We start from the raw sequence: 19574 nt of genomic DNA on the forward strand, positions 1-19574 counted from the left end.
CGAGTCCTATACCTTCATCCTGTCAATGCCACAAGATAGCTCAGAATGTACCTACTACCTAAGCATTTGGGGGCAACTGGCAGAGCCAGAACCTGGGAATCCTGGGATCAGGTGGCAGAATCAGTCTTCTCTCTGAAATAACAGTGCTCTAACAGGTAAGTCTCTGTGTGGGGAAGAGACTGGAGCCCACCTGTTGGCCTCAGTGTTTTCTATGATTTGAGGGGCAGAGTCGTCCTGTACCAGTACAGGTACACAGCAAGTGCTCAATAATCATTCATCACAAGAATGAATCCTGTGCTAGGCCTGCAGCGTAATCCACAGGAACATAGAGTCTGGTCCCCAACAGGATGGCTACTGTCCAAGCTACTGCCTTCCTCCCTTGACCTCTCACCAATCTGTCCTCACCTCAGGTGAAAATGTGAGCTACCAGCATACAAATGTTTGCGCAAAGGCAAGCACACGTGTGCACACCCGCATACACAACACAGAGTACTAACCACTATACGATCGCATACGCACTCTGCAAGTCCAAGAGACAGAGAAGGGAAAGGGGCTCCAATGGACTCACCTAGACCCTCAGAGAATTAAATACTAAGGTGTGTTATCGGTGAAGCAGAGACATAGTACCTTGATGAAGCGAAGATAGATGCGTTGAGGCCCCCAAAACAGGACAGGGCGACAGCGATGGGAATGGTCCAGCTAAACATGCCAAACGTCTGGTCAGCAAATGTCTGGAGACAGAGCACAGAAAGGCACTCAGCACAGGACAGGGTGTCCACAGCTTCCTGAAGCTCTCAGGACAAATGTTGTCACTGCTGCAAAGCTCACCCTCAGGCCCAGACCCAGCACCTGGAGTGGCTGCAGAAACAGAAGATTCAGCCATTCAGTATCACAAGATGACAAGCAAATGAGATCTCAAGAGACTCACCACAGCCACAGCATCACTGCCGAGGACATCAGAAATGCTCAGCACTGTGTAATAGGCCACATTGGTCAGGATGTAGATGAGTGTCACAATTGGCATAGAAATCCCAATGGCCAGGGGCAAATTTCTGTCAGAACAAGTGAGACAGGACTACCTGGAACCAACCTCTCCTTGAGGGTCAGAGCTACCCAGGAATTCCCTGGCCTCTGGATCTTTGAGGCTGACTCCTCCTCCCCACATGGCCTAAGGGCAGGATGTGTCCCATGCCCCGGGCTCTTCCTACTAGGAGAGAGAGGAAGAAAGCCCCTTCTCTGTGAAGATGACTCAGGATGAATATTTGATCCTTGTCCCAATGGGACCACTGGGTCCCTCTGAAGGAATAGCAGTGTCCTCTAGGGACTGGAGGCCAGGCTGGGGACCTGGCTGCTCAGACTAAGCTTCTGGCTCCTCAGGCTTCAGTGTCAGCACCAGTGCAAGGTCTTAACATCTCAGCCCCAGCTGAGTTGGCTGTGGCCCACCGAAGGACCTCTCCTCCAGGAAGGACCTTGGGGATCCTCCAATGTTAACGTGAGGCTGAGGAGCCAGGGGTTTCCCTCCTTACTCCCATCCTAGCCCCTCATTCCTCCGAGCTGGAAAAGGGGGGAGCAGGGAGAAGTGATGAGAGACGAAGGAGGAGGGGTGGGAGGGGGCAAGTGTACCCACTATCAGCAGGAGTTCCAGCCAAGTTGAGGAGAGTGGGATCTTGCCTTTACCTTTCTGGGTTTTTGATTTCTTCTGTTACAAAATTAAGGGTGTCCCAACCTGAGTAAGAGAAGAGGGCAGAGTAGAGGGCAAGAGAGAGGTCTCCCACATCCCAGGAGGAACCCTTAAAGGCATCCTGAAAGTGCTCAGAGTGTCCTGTGGGGGCAAAGGCAGGTGGGGGTGCAGAGAGGAGAAAGGAAGGAGGAGGAGGAGGACAGGAGAGATGGAAGATGTAAAGAGAAAAAGGAGGGGGCACAGGGCAGCAAGAAAGAGGAAAGGTAGATGGGGAAAAAAGGAGAAAGGAGGAGCATCAAGAAAAGAAGAAAAAGCAAGCAGGCAGGGAAAAGAAAAAAAAAGAAAAACAATTTAGTACCGAAAGAACCACTACCTCCAGCTCCCTGCACTTCACCATCCCACCCACTCCTTCTGAATCTTTCATTTTCCTTCAGTAGAACCAGACAATCTCAGAAAAAAAAAAAAAAAAAGGCATTCCTGGCTGCCTTCTCAAGTGATAACCCCTCTTTGAAAGCCCTAAGGTATTTCCATTTCCTGCAAGAGACCATGCGGTCGGCCACAGCTCTTCCTCCTATTTTTAGAAAGAACCCTCTTTCACGTAAAGGAATCATTTTTTCATTAACAATTAGATCTTCCTGTGGAACTACTTCTCTTGGCCCAGACCACTGCATATTTTGGTTCAATGGGTTTCTCAGCCTCACGGAAAGAACTCTTGCTCTATTCGCAGTGGTTATTTCACAGGAAACGGTAGGCTTTGTAGGAACTGAGATCTTATTTTTCATGGGGTCTTCGGTTAGGTATGGGCCACCTCCACCTTTGGAGAATCTCCCTAGACAAGTCAGCCTCCTTGAGGCCTTCAGAGACCACACACTTACAAGCCAAGGGAACAGCACCCCACTGTCCAAGAGACAGACCTTCTAGACACTCTGGTCTTGTCTTTCAATAAGACCCAGACTTCTAAGAAGCCTCCTGAGACCTCCTCAGAAGGCCTAGACCCATCCCTCAATGTGGCCAAAAGGGCTGGGTATGCACCAAAGAGGAAAGAAAACAGAAACTCTCGAGCCCCAGGCATGCCAGTCATCATGCATGGCAGTTATTCCCTAGGGCACAGATCTTGGGGGGAGAATTACTCAACTACCCAATTTGATCCCAAGATGTTTCGGAGACTCTAGGAACATCCAGATGGCTGACTATACTAACTTGCACACAGGCACAAAGGTTCTAGGTCAGCTGCCTAAGATTCACCCAGGGCACTTTTTAAAAACATACCTTTTTCTCTGTTTGATTTTTTAGCTGCACCACGCAGGGTCTTAGTTCTCTGGCCAGGGATTGAACCTGGGCCCTCAGCTGTGAAAGCATAGAGTCCTAACCACTGGACCACCAGAGAATTCCCCAAAACACACCTTTTTCAACTCCAAACCAACCAGAGTTGGATGGGTTGAGATGGGAGTCTCAGCTCTTCGGGTGACTGTAAACACAGCCAAGTTTAGAGAAAGACGCCCTAGAGAACTGGGCTGTCTAATGATCAAGACATCCTTGGCCAAGGATACCTCAAGGCTTCTTCTCTAAGGGGTCAGGGGATCTTGGGAGGCCTATAACCCTCACTGCCAACCTGCTGTGGTCTAGGAATGAAAAGCTCTCTAAAGTCAACATGCACAAAAGTCAGTGCCATCTTTGCAATGTTTTAATGTTTTTGCTGAGCGCTAACTCTGGGAGGGAATGCTAAATAAGAGCAAGTCCAGATGAAAAGTAAAGACTGCAAAATAACCACTCATTTCCAGACCCCATCTCCCCACCACATACACCTCTCACCCCTCTCAAGAAGGGCTGAGCCCTCCTCCCCACTGCCTGTGGTCACAGATCAAAAACAGGAACCAGGGCTCACTCTATCTTGATCACTTTTATGACCCAATTACAACCTAAGTTTCAAAAGCTCCCAGGCCCTTGGCTGACATCTTGTAACACTTCCCACCTCCACAAAGGGATGGAGGCCCAAGAAACCCAAGAACAGATTTCCCGTTCTCACTGACACAGTCTAGCAGGTACACAGAAAGAGCTGAGCAGTAAAGCTAATGGAGTCCCCATGTTCCATGTTTTTCTCAAGGAACCCAGGGAAACTCCCAGAGTCACCCACCCTCCTTCCCACCTGGGAGTCTCCTTACCCTGGCACAGTTTAACAAGGCCCATGACAATGATGGCAATGAGTGCCAGGACCTTGGCATAAGTGAACGTGTCCTGCACACGTGTGCCCCACTTGACGTAGGCACAGTTCACAAATGTCAGCAGACCTAGGAAGAAAACCACAAAGTCAGTGGCAGGAGTGAGACGAGGGCACCGACACCCAATCTCTCTTTACAAAGCACATCATTTGTATCCTGTCTGCCTAAGGCAAAGAGGCCAAAGGACTGGTCAGAACCAGGAGAACAGGCAAACGGGGGACATCTTCTATCTGCCCCAGCTGAGAGGAGAACATCCCACCACTGTTGACAAGATACAAAGGCATGTACTACCACATATTCATACATCCTGACAGCCAGAACCATATTTGGAAATTCCCCCCAGGCCCAGGAATGGTGAACTTCACCCACCCTTCCCCACTGAGACTCCCAAAGTTTCAAATCCCATGGGGCATAAGCCGTCTCCACAGCCACATTGAAGAATGCGGACGAGAGAGGCCCAACAACAACAAATGAGGTCAATTTAAATGCAGGTGGCAGGTCACCGAGGAATTAGACAGGCAATGTCTTGCATGTAATTATTTTTAAAAAGTCTGTCATGTGCCTGACAATTTCACATACATCCTCTCAATTAACTCTCACACCACAACACAGACATTACTATTTCCATTTTCTGGATGAGGAAACTGAGGTTGAGAGGCGCCAGTTATCATTCCCAAGCTTACATGGCCCCCACTGATCTCCCCCACCACCATTGCTATCCAAACATCCTAATTCTCAGATAGGCCCGTGGAGACGTGGACTCGCACCAGCACTGCTGGCTTTATGTCCCAGCTCCTCACGTACCTCAGTGATATCTGGTCCTGTGTTAGGGCTCCCACCACCTTAGCCCTGCTATACAGGGACTGCTCTAATCCATGGAGAGAACATGAAAACAATATCCAAGGGGCTCCACAGTGACACCTCTAAGTAAGGCCCCTAGCCTCCAAAAATGAGTTTTATGGGAACCTCAAGTATTATTACAAAATTTGGGGGCCCATCCTTCTGGCCACGTCTGCCTACTTCTACCCTCGCTGCGCACTCTCCTTCAGCAGACCCTCTCTGTACTGATGCTGGATACACACAGAAGAGAAATGTCCTCCCTTCCTCCTCCTGCCTTAACCAACAGCAAGTCCCACTTTCAAGGTCTAACTCAATCCCCACTTCCTCTGCAAAACCTTGCCCAAATACATCAGCCAGCTCCTGCCTGAGCTCTCTCTCCCTGAACCTACCATGTTCTCACTTCACAGCACAGCTTCGAACTGCGTGCTATGGCCATAGGGACACCTGTCAGAGGAAGGTCCCTCTCTCTCCCTCAGGCATTTGGGTGGTACTCCCAAGGAGATCACAAATTCTTAGTGGGAAACAAAGGCATACAGTTTTCTTAAGCTTATTGCCAAGCAAATACAGGAACTGATGAACCGTGGTTGGAATCAAGATGGTGACGACTTTTATTTAACTGCCAATCCCCTGGAGCAAGGCAACTTTCAGAAAGTTGGACATTCCTCCACGCAAATGGAGAGGAGAGCCATCGGCTAATATGTGGTTATAAACATGAGTGGCTGAACAGCCTCCACAGGGCACTTACAGAGCTTTCATGCAGTACTCTGGCAAATGATACAGGTGCTTGCTAGTCAGTCATAAAGATGTGTGGCAGTAGGGGGTCAAATAATGGCCAAAAGGGAGGGGAGAAGACCAAAAGAATGCACATTGCCAGGCAAGTCTTTCCAAGGACCTGTCCTGCTAATCCAAGTTCATTGTGGGGAGCTAAGCCTGGATCAACTAATGAGGATTACCTAGTTCACAGTCACCAGTAATCCAGACTCCTGTGCAATAGAGTCAGCATATTTTGAAGTACCTGCCAGGCCCCTTCTTGGGAACTGCTCCCCCTACCCTATCACAGCTGGTAGAGCCCAACAGCGGACCCAAGCTGAGCCTATTTGATCATCTCTGCCAAAAATATGGAGTTTGGATGTCAAGAGACTGAACCTAGCGAACAGCAGCTGGGTCAGGAGCAAGTAAAAAATCACACACAAGCCCTTGTAATAGAGGAAGAAAAGCCACAAAAAGCAGAGGAAGGAAGCGGGACTACAAAAAGCAGCAGAAGTGACAGCAGTCTGTGAGGAGCTGTGCAGCTTGTGAGAAAAAAAGACTGATAAAAGACGCAGAAATATACACAAAACAGAGGTGGAGGAGAGACAATGATGAGGAGGCAGAGATGAAGACAAAGAGACAAAAAAAGAGACAGAGACAGAAAGATGGCCACACACATGGGGAAAAAGGCATCTCACAATGTCCTGGCTGTGCTTACTGTGCTCTGGTTGGCACCACCAAGATGCGACTGCAGGATGGGGAGAGAAGCTCACACATTCCTTGGCCACCTGACAGGCACTCTCTCCTCTGGCTTCTGCTCCTTCTCCTTCCCTCCATCCTGCTACAAACTGCCCCCATGGCTTGGTCCTCTGTACACACAGTGGGAATTCAACAAGTAAAAGCATCATCTCAGCAGCCCCTGTAAGCCCTACTCAAAGGCCAGCCAGAACGGTACAGAAGAGCCTGCTCACAGCAGTTGCCTCAGGGAGGAAGACTACAGCTGAGAGACAGATTTTTTTCACTGTACACCCTTTTATATTTTGACCTATTTACCATGCACATACACTTCTTTCTCAATAAAAGTACTTCATTTAAAATAACATGTAGCCAGGGAGCAGGGCCAAGAGTAGAGTAAGGTGAGTAAGGAGCCTATGGCACAAAAGTGAAAGAGGCACTCACTGTCACGGGATAGCTTGGCAAACCTGCGAGTACTGGCCCCAGGAGCCTCGCTTGCTTCACCAGACCCTCAGCCCTGCCAGAGAACACAGAGCTCCAAGAATAGCATACCAAGCAAAAGCCAACTACCTCAAATGCTTTCCTGATTCTAATTAAGAGACAAAATTTTACCATCTTACCCCCACCCCTCCTGCCTCCCAGAACTCCCATTCCCATCCAGCACCAAGGATCCTATCAGAGCTCAAGCACCAGACAACCAGGCTGAGCCTGGAGGCCACAATTCAACTGCCACAGTGAAAATACCCAAGTCCTCACTTTTCCCTGATCTCATTTCTTTGCTGAAAACCTGCACCAATGACTGTGGGACCCATGTGAGGGTCTTTTCAGGCTCTCTAGGGGCTTGTTACTGGGAAATACTCAAATAGCAGATGCAGACCCAACCCCTGTGTGTGTGTGTGTTGGTCATTCAGTCGTGTCCGATTCTTTATGACCCCATGGACTATAGCTCACCAGGCTTCTCTGTCCATGGAATTCTCCAGGCAAAAATACTGGAGTGGGTTTGCCATTCCCTTCTCCAAGGGATCTTCCCAACCAAGGGATCTAACCCAGGTCTCTGCATTGCAGGTGGATTCTTTACCATCTGAGCCACCAGGGAAGCCCCAGACCCAATCCCTAAGCAGAAAGAATCCCCAAAGTCTTTGTGGCAAAGATGGCTATGTATCTTCTAGTATCTGTTCTTCCATCTTCCCTTAGTAATAGAAATTTTAACTGGAGTCCGGTTGCCCACAATAAAGATGACATTTCCCAGCCCCTTTTGCAGGCAGGTATGGCCAAGTAACTAAGTGCTTAACCCAGGGATATAAGCAAAGTTTCACATAAATAAGACCTTAGAGGAGTATCTTTGATGGGTGAGAGGTTCCTTTTTTGTGCTTCCCATTAGCCACACACAGACATGACTAGAGCTTGAGCGTCCATCCTTGACCACCAGCCAAAAGTCACATGTTGAGAATGGCAGAGCCATAAAACAGAAAGAAGGAACCTGACTCCCTGAAGAATTATGAAGTCATTCTACCAGCCCCACACTGCCTACTTTTAACATGTGAGAGAAATAAATTTCGATATGCTTGAGCCATGTTCCTTTTGGCTTTCAGTTGTTTGAAACCCAAACTAATCCTGATTAATCCATGTGCCCTCAGACAAAACTGTGCCTCTTGCTGATAAGGAGATGGCCTAGCATCTGAAGCTGTAGTTCTAGCTGCAGAACTTCTAGACTCTTCACAAAGAATCAGACACGACTGAATGACCAACACACAGCTTGTCACAGCTTCCTTCTCCTATAAGCACTGGAAGGAGAGGGAACCTCCCAATTCCTCCCACAAACAAGCTGGGTATGACAAAGGGGCATTCAAGGATAGAGGAGTACAGTCCTGAACAACAATGACAAAGTGGGAAAAGAAAAAGAAGCAGAAACAAACATCTACGAATTTCTTAGGAGAAAAATGTTCTATAAGAGTCCAGGAGAAGTAAACCCTTCCAAATGGAGCTCTCAGAATCAGAAGCTGCCTCTGGGCATGTGTATGGATATGTACCTGCCTTCTAATAAAAAAAAAAAAAAGCCTCCTTTTTTTTAATTACACAAGTATATACATTGAATCTTATTATCAAAACATTCAAACTATATGTAGAGTTAGAGTCCAGGACCTTTGAGCAACTGTTGTCAAGACCAGTCCTCCTCAGGCCTGTTACTGTCAGAATATGAAAGCTGTCTATCCGTAACAACAACTGACCAAAATAGGAGAGAGAAGCCTTCCTGCTCAGAGTAGAACCTTGCCCAGAAGGAAAAAAAAAAAAAAGAACCCTGCCCAGGCATGAGTCCAAGACAGCAAAAGGCAAGAGGAAGCCATTCAGACATCACACCGTGTTTCCTCACTGCAGTCTCACCCTTGACTATCTCCCTTTCCTTCTTCTTTCCCCTCCTCCTCCTCCTTCCTTGTCAGCCTTACCAAATAAACCCTTGGGGACAATGGAGTCTCAGCTGTGAGCAGACCTCTGCTGATGCCACGGTGTCAGTACTGAACTGACTTCCATGTCAGTTCATGGCAAATACTCTTCAATAATGTATTTGAGTTTACGTAACAGGATCCCACATAGATAAATGCACCAAGACCTAAGCCAGAAACACACACTTCTGTAGGCAAATCAAGTACTCCTACAATGCTGAGCAGCAGTGTTACCAAAAATACTGCTGGTCACCTGGCCAGAGAAAGGAACTATGAACCTCAAGAAGTGCCATTTGCCCCCGCAGTCCCATAAGTGAATTAGAGCCCCAAGCATATTGAGTTCAGTGGGCAGCCTGAGGTCCTACTAACCACAGAAGAGCCCAAGATCCCAGAATATATATGAGGAGAATGACAGTTTCTAAATTTCAGCACAATTGACACTTTGGGCCAGAGAAGTCTGTCATGCGGGGCTGTCCTGTGCATTATAGGATGTTCAGCAGCAGCATCCTTGACCTCTACCCATTAGATGCCAGCAGCATCCCTTCCAAGCAGTTGTGACAACGAAAACTGTCTCCAGACCAAATGTCTTCTGGGGAGCAAACTCACCTCCAATTGAGAACCACTGTTCTGATAAAATGAGTAGCTAAGACAATCTGAAACTTAAAAAAAAAAAAAACAATAGCTGCTTGGATCTATCTGCCTGTCAGTGTAACCTGGGACTGGGGTGGGGGGTTGTCGGAAGACAAGATCTAAAATAGCAGTGCCTTCAGGACCCAAGAAGGTAATATAAATGAGCAAAGACAAGTATGTCTGGATATAAAATAAGAGGGAGTGGAGGACTGGGGTGAATGGGAGACTATATGCTTTATTTAGAGGAGTAACCACTATTCAAATGCAATTGATTGTGTCAGGATGGAATATAGGTCCAAGTTTGCCAGAACTCTTGATTTTTCAAGAGAAAAGGCAAGTCCTGATTTTTAAATGTTGGCAAGTAATTCAAAATTATTTAGAACACTGTATAGGCCCAATAAATGTGTGGACCAAGTCTAGTCTGTGAGCCATAGGCTTCCAGCTTTAACCTAGAGTTAGCTACATGGAGCCTGCCTGGACCCCTTCTTCTCGGATGAAACCTTAATTGTCTACCCTGGCATGGATATAACTTCTTTAGGCAGTCTTCCAATTAACAACCTGGATCCCTGTCATGTCTCAGTTTCAAGACTAACTTAATTCTCCTACCCAAGCCTCACAATGGATTCAGTGGAGATCTTTGTTTCTTGCCCTAATTATGACATAATCGGTTTCTTCCCATGTGTATCTCTTGAGACCAGGCTGCTCTCAGTATCACCCCTGCCCAAGGAGGCTCCCTCCAGCACACCCCAGCTTAGCTGGATGATACCTCAGCCTAATTCTACACCCTAATTTCCAAGAAGAAAAGTAAACTGAGCCGTAGAATCTAGTCTGTTAGGATGGGACAAGGTTTTAACAACCTGGCCACAGCTTTGACAAGTTCCTGCCCTCAGGCCTACTGAAAAGCCTTGGTTTCTAGAAAGAGGGTTTTCAGGAATTCAAATGCTGAGTAATCTGAGTAAAGGTACATCTGAATGAAAGAAGTTTTACATATAACCGCATTTTCTAACAGGTGAAGACTCTCCTCCAATCAAAAGATTAGCTCCTAGTGTGGAGACAGGCTTCCTAAGCACAAAAAACAATGGGAAAAATCATAAAGGAAAAAAGATTTAATAAATAAAGATTTTCTTTATATGAAAAATGATGTACAGAAGTGCCCTTTGACTTAGGGCTTCCCAGGTGGCACTGTGTAAAGAATCCACTTGCTAATGCAGGAGATGTGGGTTCGATCCCTCGGTTGGGAAGATCCCTTGGAGAAGGAAATGGCAACCTACTCCAGTATTCTTGCCTGAAGAATCCCATGGACAGAGAAACCTGGCAGTCTACAATCCACAGGGCCGCAGAGTCAGACATGACTGAACTATCTGATTTAGTTATTCGTGGAACTCATCCTGAGGCCATCACCAGACCAATGCACAGACACTTACAAGTGCTCAGAAAGAGTACAGATTAATAAAACCTAAAAAGCAACTGTGTAAGACACAAAGAAACTTAAAACAGTTTAACTCTTTAAACACAGGGTTTTCTCTTATATAATTCTACCCTATTAGAATATGAAAAAACTCCTAAAATGATTTCTATACAAAGATTTTCCATAGCAGCATTATATTTAATAATAATATTATAAGGCACTCACTACATGCCAGGCAGAGAGAAGTACTATATGTGTACTGATTCATTTACTCCTCACAACAATCTTTTCAGGTAGACATTATCAACAAACTGGAAAAAAAAAAAAATTTGCCTGCCCTATCAGCCAAACAATGGATGCTGCGGCCATCAAGCCATTACAGCTGCCCCTCAGTGAGCCCTGAGGGAACTCAGGATGAAACAAGTTGCCTACCAACTAGTAGGCAGCCACTCCCTGACAGAGTACCCTGAGGAGACTCAGGATGAAAAAGCAGAGGTACATATCAAAGGAAGGATGTCAATGACCCCTGACTTTTCTCATAAATAGAAAAGCACTAAATTCTTTAACCTGAGATATCTGGTTTTCTTTAATTAACAGTAACCTTTTGGGACTTCTCTGGTGATCGAGCGGATAAAACTCTGCGCTTCCACTGCAGTGGGCATCTGTTCAATTCCTGGTCGGAAAACTAAGATCCCACATGCCTCAAGGCAAAAAAAAAAACAAATGAAAAACAGTAATCTTTTGATGTTCCAACTACTGGTCTTTGTTACTAAAATTCCTATATATCCTGGCTCCTCCCTTACCTCTTCAGAAGCTATTTTGAAATGCTGTCCCCAGGCTTAAGTCCTCAGTTTTGTCTGCCAAATAAAAACTAACTCTCAACATTTAGGTTGTGTATTTTTTTTTTCAGTCAACAGTACAATCAGTATTCCCATTTTACAAACAAGAAAACTAAGGCAATAGTTAACTATCTCCTCCAAGGTCAATAGCTACTCAATGGCAAAGCTGGAATCAAACCCAGTCTAGCATGGGAGCCTATTATTCCCCAGCTCCCAACCCATAATTTCCCCAACCCACCCCCCCTCTCCATGGCATGCAAGATCTGAGACCTTAGATTCCTGATCAGGGAGCAAACCACGCCCCCTGCAGTGGAAGTGAGGTGCCTCTCTGGACCACCGGGGAAGCCCCACAACAACCACCACCACCACCCCCGCCGCCGCCTTTTCTTGGCCAGGCAGAGCAGCTTGCAGGATCTCAGCTCCCCAACCAGGGACTGAACCCAGGCCACGGCAGCAAAAGCCTAGAATCCTAACCACTAGGCCACCGCCAGGGAATTCCTAGAGAGTCTATGATTTTAACCATTACTCTGCCTGGAAACTACTTCTGTGTCCCAAACCACGTTTTCTAGCAATATTTGATGAAAGGGATTTAATATTAAATTTTTTTAAATGCAGTATACAAATCACAAAGAGTATGATCATAAGGGTTGCTGTGTCCAACTCTTTGCCACCCCATGGACTATAGCCTTCCAGGTTCCTCTGTCTGGGATTCTCCAGGCAAGAATACTGAAGTAGGTTGCCATTTCCTTTCCGACCCAGGGACTGATTCTATGTCTGCTGCATTGCAGGCAGGTTCTTTACCTCTGAGCCACCAGGGAAGCTCTGATCTCAAGGGTACTTTTTTTAAAATGATGAATAAACAGAAAAAAAAAATACTGAGAGGTATTTCACACAAGATTTATAGTAACAATAGTTCTCTCAGAGGTAAAATCATGGGTGATTTTAATTTTCTTTTTTCTTTTTGCATTTTTCTAATTGTCTGTAGGGTCTATGCATTATCTTTTAATAAAAAGATATATATATATATAAAACAGAAGACATATATATATTACTTTAAAAATGTCGCTTTTGAACATTTCACAAAAGGGAGGGAAATTCATGATATACTAAGTTTAAAAAGTAGAATATAAAGTCATATACAAAATATGGTTCCAATTCTATAACAGAAGGAAATGTGACAGAACTATTAAAAGTACTCTTGTCTTGGGGTAGATTACAGGTGATTTGAGGCTAATTTAATTTTCTCCTTAACAAACATGTTTTATAATCAGAAAATTACTGCCTTTTTTAGAGATCTCAGTCAGGCTAGAGACCCCTGGTGAAACCCTATCAGATACATAGCTGAGTAACCACCTTCTCTCCTCCCAGGGGTATCTGTACAAGAGTTTCTTTTAATATCTGTCTTTAATAAATTCCTTAAAGTCAGGAAGCACAGCATATTGTACAATCCTTTACTGCTAACTCCAAGGTACTGTCAGTCTATTTTTAACACTGGATAAACCACACATACTGCCAAAGTTTTGCAACCAAAGATATGGAAAAAAACAGTATAATTAAGTGCCTCTGGCAGCACCGTGCTAAGGGACACAGGGAATTCTGGGTCACTTCTTAGCTAAAACACTAGCTTTACTGGACTGAGTTCACAATAATCTTCTCTCTCGTCCAGTGATTTAACACAAAATTCCTCCTTACTACCTCATAAGAAAAAGGAAGATATAGAGAGATCCACTGGGATCTCTCAGGTTCTGTCCTCAGAAATCCAAATATAGTGAAGAAGTCACCTTCCTTACTGGCTGCAGAAGGAGCTTGTTTACACAGTCTGCATAAAGAAATCTGAAACACCAATGGGAAAAAGCCATTTTGGTGTGGTGCCTGCTGCTTAGATCGGCCTGCAGAGAGTAGAAGTTGCAGGAAGGAGTGGTTTCACCGTAAGCCTACAGGATAGAAAGTCTTGGGATCCCTATAGTCTAAAGAAGACCATTTCCTCACTGATGGCTTTAAACTGGTTTAAGATTAAAAGAGAGGAAGCAAAACAACTTTTTTTTTGCAGTAGCAGAATAAAGGCCTCAGCACTGAGGGATTTTTCCTGGGTTAAGTTACAACTAGCCATATTGACACCAATCTAAACATCTGGCAAGACAAATATAAGACATTCATCAACCTGTCACGTAGACTAAGGAACAGAACTCAGGGACAGCCAAAAGTGGAAGGAAAGGGAGGCACCAAAAGCCATAGACAGGTTCAGACTTCCCCCATCCCTATCATTTACCCTCACTGATCTCAGGAACAAATGACTTCGGCAAAACTGCTTCATCAAAAAAGTTAAGATGCCTCTCTTCCCAATACGTACACAAAAAAGCAAAACAGGCTGTTCAAGTATAAATTACCATTAGCATTATAAAAATCACCCCCTACACACACTCCCCCACCAAGCCCTCAGACTTACACATGCAGGCTGCAGCGAGGAGACGGCAGGCCAGGTACGGGGGCTCACAGGTGGAAAAGGAGGGCTGGATGATGTAGTTGGCAAAGGTGATAGCGATGATGGCCTGACTGGTGGGCTCAACAATTAGCAGTGAGGCCCAGAGGCGGATAAAAGCAATGAAGCCCCCAAACGCCTCAAGAATATAAGCGTAGCTGGCTCCAGATTTGGTGATGGTGGTCCCCAGTTCTGCATAGCAAAGGGCACCCACAACGGAGAAAAGCCCACCAACAGCCCAGATGACCAGCGACAACCCGTAGGAGGCAGTGTAGACCAGCACGCCCTTGGGCGAGACGAAGATTCCTGAGCCGATCATGTTGCCCACCACCAGGCTGACGCCATTCAGCAGAGAGATCTCCTTCTTCAGCTGCATAGTTTCTGTGGCCCGCTGAGGTAGCATGCGGTCACCTTCCTCCTCCCTGGGCTGGCTGGCCTCAGGAATGAGATGGTATGTGGGTGTGGGACTCTCCAGCTCCCTGGCTTCCATGGCAAGTGGTTCTTTCACACCTGTGTTCACTACAGCCTGGCAAAGAATGTAAGTATTGTCAGTCTAGGGTAATGGCTGATAATGCTCTAGTTTAGACCTGCAAAGCAGGTAGATTTCCCTGCCCACCTCTTATGTAGGGACAGCGTGACTCATATACAGACCTAAATACAATGAGCCTGTCTCAGTTCCCACCACAGGATAGAGAAATGGACGCAGGCTGACCTCCACTGCTCCAAGAAAGACAACAAAAGGGCTCAAGCACCATCTGATGGTGACTTCCAACAGGATGCCCAGGGTAGACTAACATTAGGTTTTTCCATAGTATAAATTCTCCCTGAAATGTAGGTTTTGCTCTGGGTTTTGGCCTTTTTTTTTTTTTTTTGCTGTACTGCCCAGCTTGTGGAATCTTGATTCTCTGACCAGGGATTGAAGCTGGGCCCTCAGCACTGAGAGCCTAGAGTCCATACCACTGGACTGTCAGGCAATTCTCTATTTTGCTCTGTTCTTGACAACTTAAAACCTGCAAACTTGCCCTGCAGAGAAGACCAAAGTTCCAGCACTAGCCAGCCTGATAGGCTTCTCACTTTCCATGCCCACTTACCTCTACCCAAACATAAACAGGCACTTCTGCAGTCTCTAGCCACGTGTGGAGAGATCTATAGCTACTCTCAGGCCAGCAAACAACATGAATATGTGATGGGAAGAGCTAGGAAGATGCTAAAGATAAGGACATAACGCTATTGCAGAGACTGGACCAAGGAGAGAAACTCCATGAAAATATACACCCATGTGTTGCTATGTCCACAACACTCACCTTACTTCCCACACTGCTGCTTGCCCGTTCAATACCTTTCTTTTTCAAAAGTGCCCTAAAGAGAGGGATAACATAATAAGACTAGATGGAGAAAGAGCATCCAGGGGGCACCCTAATGTGAGACTCATCTGCTCTTGGCTTATTTGCTTTCCTCCTCAGCACACCCCTCACTACCACCTGGGGGTGCAAAGAGATTCCCCCATAACAGGACCCAGAACCTTGACAGCCAAACAAAAACTGTAAGGCTCCTCTTATCCACAGATCCAGCATTGGAAGGCAACCTGTAGGAAGATGGTGTACACACGTACACACACACACACACCTGCTACTTTTGGATAACGACTGGGCCAGTCCAGAAACTTCAAGGAAGCTAGATCCCATACCAACCTACTGATGAAAAACCCAGAATCTGTCAGAGGAAGGCAAGCACCTTCCTGACCTTGCACTCAGCAGGACCTTCTCTTTCCTTCAATTCCTGTGCCCTAGGAGTTGGGAATTCAGATCCCCAACCCCTAGTTCATCTTCCTCATCTTCAGGAGGAAAGAATCTGATAGGCCACTTGATTCCACCCAGGAGTCGTCAGTCCTTTAAGGTCACAGAGATAACTTCCAGGAATAAGAATGGGAACAGTACATCATCTTCCCAGAAGCTTCTCATCTAGTCACAAAAATGGGTAGGCTGGAGTCCTGCCTCATGGAGCTCAGAGCAAGTGAACCACAGCCACTCAAGAGTGAGTAGAAAACTCCAATCTCCACAGGCCCCACTCAAAACTCCTGCCTTACCTGCCCCAGCCCTGCTCCAGAGTCTAGACCTCAGCCAAAGTGAAAAAGCTTCTCTGGGGCCATTAATAACCCTTCCCCCACTCCCAGAGGAGTTGAGCCAGCCTACTTCTGCTTATTATGAGGCCTGGCTTTAAGGCAGCACCACTTTGCCTTTCACTCCTGGCACCAAGCCATGAAGGTGACTCTCTGCAAGCATGTGGAAAAACATTTGTTTTCATGTATCTGTCAGGTGAGCCCAGATATGCGTGAAAACAAAACTAGGAAACACCAGAGGAGCCTACCGTCTCACATAAGAGTCAGGTGAAGGGTCTTCATTCATCAGTGAGTGCTTCCATGTGTATGCTCTATGCATATTAATAAACTTGATTGTTTTTCTCATCAGTCTGTCTTTTGCCAGTCTAATTTACAACACCCCACCCAAGGAACCTAAAGTGGGTGAAGGGAAAAGGTCTTTTTCTCCCCTCCCTTACATTCCTTAAAAAAAAAAAAGTGCAAAGATACTTAGGTGGTACTTTTTCACTCACCCCAACGTGGAGGCAAGCAGAGAAACCTGGCCTTCCCCTATTTATCACCCTCGCTAGCAGGGAGAGGGCTGGGGCTACCAGGTATTCTATTTGGAATTCTGATACCAGACGTGTATGTTCTGCAACACCAAGCAGATCTAGTGTCTGCTACAGTTTAATCAACTCTTACACCATCTACCTGGAGGCAGCAACAGATTCCCCAGGTTAAGTGCTCAATCCTACTAAACAGCCCTTTCCCACCCAACTTAAGATGCCAAATTGCAAGTCTGGTTGTTCCTTTGCTTCTGACCAGTTAGCTATCAATCAGAGGTTCTTACTACTCCCTCCTCAGGTTCAATTAATTTGCTAGAGCAACCCACAGAACTCAGGAAAACAGTTTATTTATTAGGTTACCAGTTTATAGTAAAGGCTGTAACTCAGGAACAGCCAGATGGAAGAGATGCAGGCAGCAAGGTATGGAGAAAGAGGCATGGAAAGATCTCCAAAACTTGCCCTTTTGGTTTCCTTTTGCATGCTTCATTACAAAAGCAACACTAATCAAATCACTAACCATTGATTATTGATTCAACCTCCAGACCCTCTCCCTCCCCAGGAGGTCAGACCTCAACTAAAACTTCCAACCCTCTAATCACAGGGTTGGTTCCTGGGGCAAGCAACCCTCATCCTTAGAGGATCTAGATGCTTCCAAAAATCACTTCATTGACATAGACTCATGAGTGTTGAAAGAGGCTTGTTATATAAATAACAAAAGACATCCACTTAACCTTTATTGATCTGGAGCTATTTGAGGAACTGGGAACAAAACTAATATTATAACAAAAGATGCCTCTATGGCTCTTATGAGGAAAATTTCAAGAGCTGTGTGACAGGAACAGTGGACAAAGACCAAATAAATATTTTATCATGGGGTAGGGGGAGAAAGAGAGGTAAGCTCATGTCACTGGAAAATTTCAAAACAATATGAAATGTAATTGCCTTGACTTTTAACTTTCACTTAAGATATAGCAAGCTGAGAAAAGCATCACTCCCACTCCAATGTCAAGAAAAACCAGATAATCTACAGAACTATAACTTTTCTTGAAGTCATTAGCGAGATGAGGTTACAGGCCAACCAACGAGACTGAAATTTAAGGAAAAACAAGTACCCCCAGAGAGATGCAAGCTCTGGCTTACCTGTGGCAGAAGGAGAACAATGGAACCACCATACAGGCAGGAAAGAAGAATTCAGGTACAATATTTAATAAATTACTAAATGTCAAGTTTAGTAATTCATTACTAATAAAAGTCAAGTAAGAGCCATAGACACTCCAAGGGTTTTCTCCAGTGAGACCTCAGTGGGTGCTCACGGGAAATACAGCATCAGAGAAAGCCTCTCAGGCAGGCTGGTCTGGAGGAGGAAAGCAGTCACTGCTCTGGGAATAATACAAAGGTCCACCTGCTCCCTTCTCTAAAGAATACAATCTTAAACCCCTGGGAAATGGGCAAACTCTGTCACTCCCAAGGCAGCTGAGACAGAGTGAAAGAAAAATAAAACCACCCTCTTTGGCTGAGGGAGGGGCAGGAAATTCTGGTCCAGACCATAGGAGGTGGCAGGCTCACCCAGACAGATCCACTCCCCAGACCCAGGGCAACAGGGCCTGCCTAAGGCTGAGGCTGATCCAAGACAACAGAAAACCCCTCTACTCCCCACCACCAGGTGAGCAAGCATCCAGCAACAAGGCTGTGGGAGACTGTGCACTGAGGCACAGGTGCACAAAGAAGACCTAAAGCTGAGGGTGGAGCATAAACACTGAGAAAAATCCACTCTCAGGGCCAGGGGGCACTCCCTAGGTGGCTCAGTGGTAAAGAATCCAGCTGCCAATGCAGGAGGCACAAGAGACGCGGGTTCGATCCCTGGGTCGGGAAGACCCCCTGGAGTAGAAAATGGCAACCTGCTCCAATATTCTTGCCTGGAAAATTCCATGGACAGAGGAGCCTCGTGGCTTACAGTCCACCGGGTCCCAAAGAATCAGAGATGACTAAGCACACACACATACCAGGCAAGGAAACAGCAGAGGAATTTGAAGCCACTAGTGCACCTAAGGTAACCACAGCAACAACAAAACCCAAACCCAACTCATTTCTGACTCAAACTCCCACATTAACAGGCTAGCAAAAGAAGACCTGTACCCTCTGCCCAGAATAAAGTATATACCCCAGTCTCTACTTTTCCACATATTTTATCTGGCAATTAGCAACAAATCACAAGCCACCTTAAAAAAGCAAGAAAAACAACCCACTATCAAAAGACAAATTAATCAACAGGACAAGACTTAGAGATGATCCATATACTGGAACTATGAGACACGGAATTGAAAACAACTATAATTAATACATGAAAAGCTTTAATGGAAACGTTAGCCAACATGTAGGAACAGAGGTGGAATTTCAGCAAAGAAATGAAAACCTTAAGAATCAGAAGTGGAAAAAAAAAAGAGCATCTAAGAGTTGTAGGACAGGGAATTCCCTGGCAGTCCAGTGATTAGGGTTCTGAACTTCCACTGCAAGGGACACAGGTTTGATCCTTGGTCAGAGAACTAAAATCCCACACGCCTCCTGCTGCTGCTGCTAAGTCGCTTCAGTCGTGTCCGACTCTGTGCGACCCCAGAGACGGCAGCCTACTGGGCTCCTCTGTCCCTGGGATTCTCCAGGCAAGAACACTGGAGTGGGTTGCCATTTCCTTCTCCAATACATTTAAGTGAAAAGTGAAAGTGAAGTTGCTCAGTCGTGTCCGACTCTTCGCGACCCCATGGACTGAAGCCTACCAGGCTCCTCCATCCGTGGGATTTCCCAGGCAAGAGTACTGGAGTGGGATGCCATTGCCTTCTCCGCACATGCCTCCAGGCTCAAGCAAAAACAAAAAAAACAAAAACAGAGAGAGAGAGAATTCTATGACAATATCA

General features: G+C 46.0%; 1 protein-coding gene across 18 annotated transcripts in view; it reads right to left on the bottom strand.

The window, feature by feature from the left end:
- SLC7A6 (solute carrier family 7 member 6) overlaps window positions 1-19574 on the bottom strand; it is a 33515-nt gene that overhangs the window by 9646 nt on the left and 4295 nt on the right. For 9 of the 18 annotated variants that reach the window (XM_081512872.1, XM_081512873.1, XM_081512859.1 and 6 more), the window contains 5 exons: window positions 13990-14548; window positions 3844-3969; window positions 1678-1822; window positions 929-1052; window positions 628-731 (listed from right to left, as the gene is read on the bottom strand). In XM_081512872.1, coding sequence (XP_081368998.1) covers window positions 628-731; window positions 929-1052; window positions 1678-1822; window positions 3844-3969; window positions 13990-14512 — 1022 coding nt within the window. In that variant the 5' untranslated portion in view covers window positions 14513-14548. Of the gene's footprint in view, window positions 1-627; window positions 732-928; window positions 1053-1677; window positions 1823-3843; window positions 3970-13989; window positions 14549-15326; window positions 15382-18826; window positions 18885-19574 lie in introns of all 18 variants that reach the window. The other 9 variants (XM_081512869.1, XM_081512868.1, XM_081512865.1 and 6 more) reach the window with 3 other exon arrangements.

The sequence above is a fragment of the Giraffa tippelskirchi genome, chromosome 7 (genome assembly GCF_054371585.1).
Source record: "Giraffa tippelskirchi isolate mGirTip1 chromosome 7, T2T-mGirTip1v1.2.pri, whole genome shotgun sequence".
Taxonomy (NCBI): domain Eukaryota; kingdom Metazoa; phylum Chordata; class Mammalia; order Artiodactyla; family Giraffidae; genus Giraffa; species Giraffa tippelskirchi.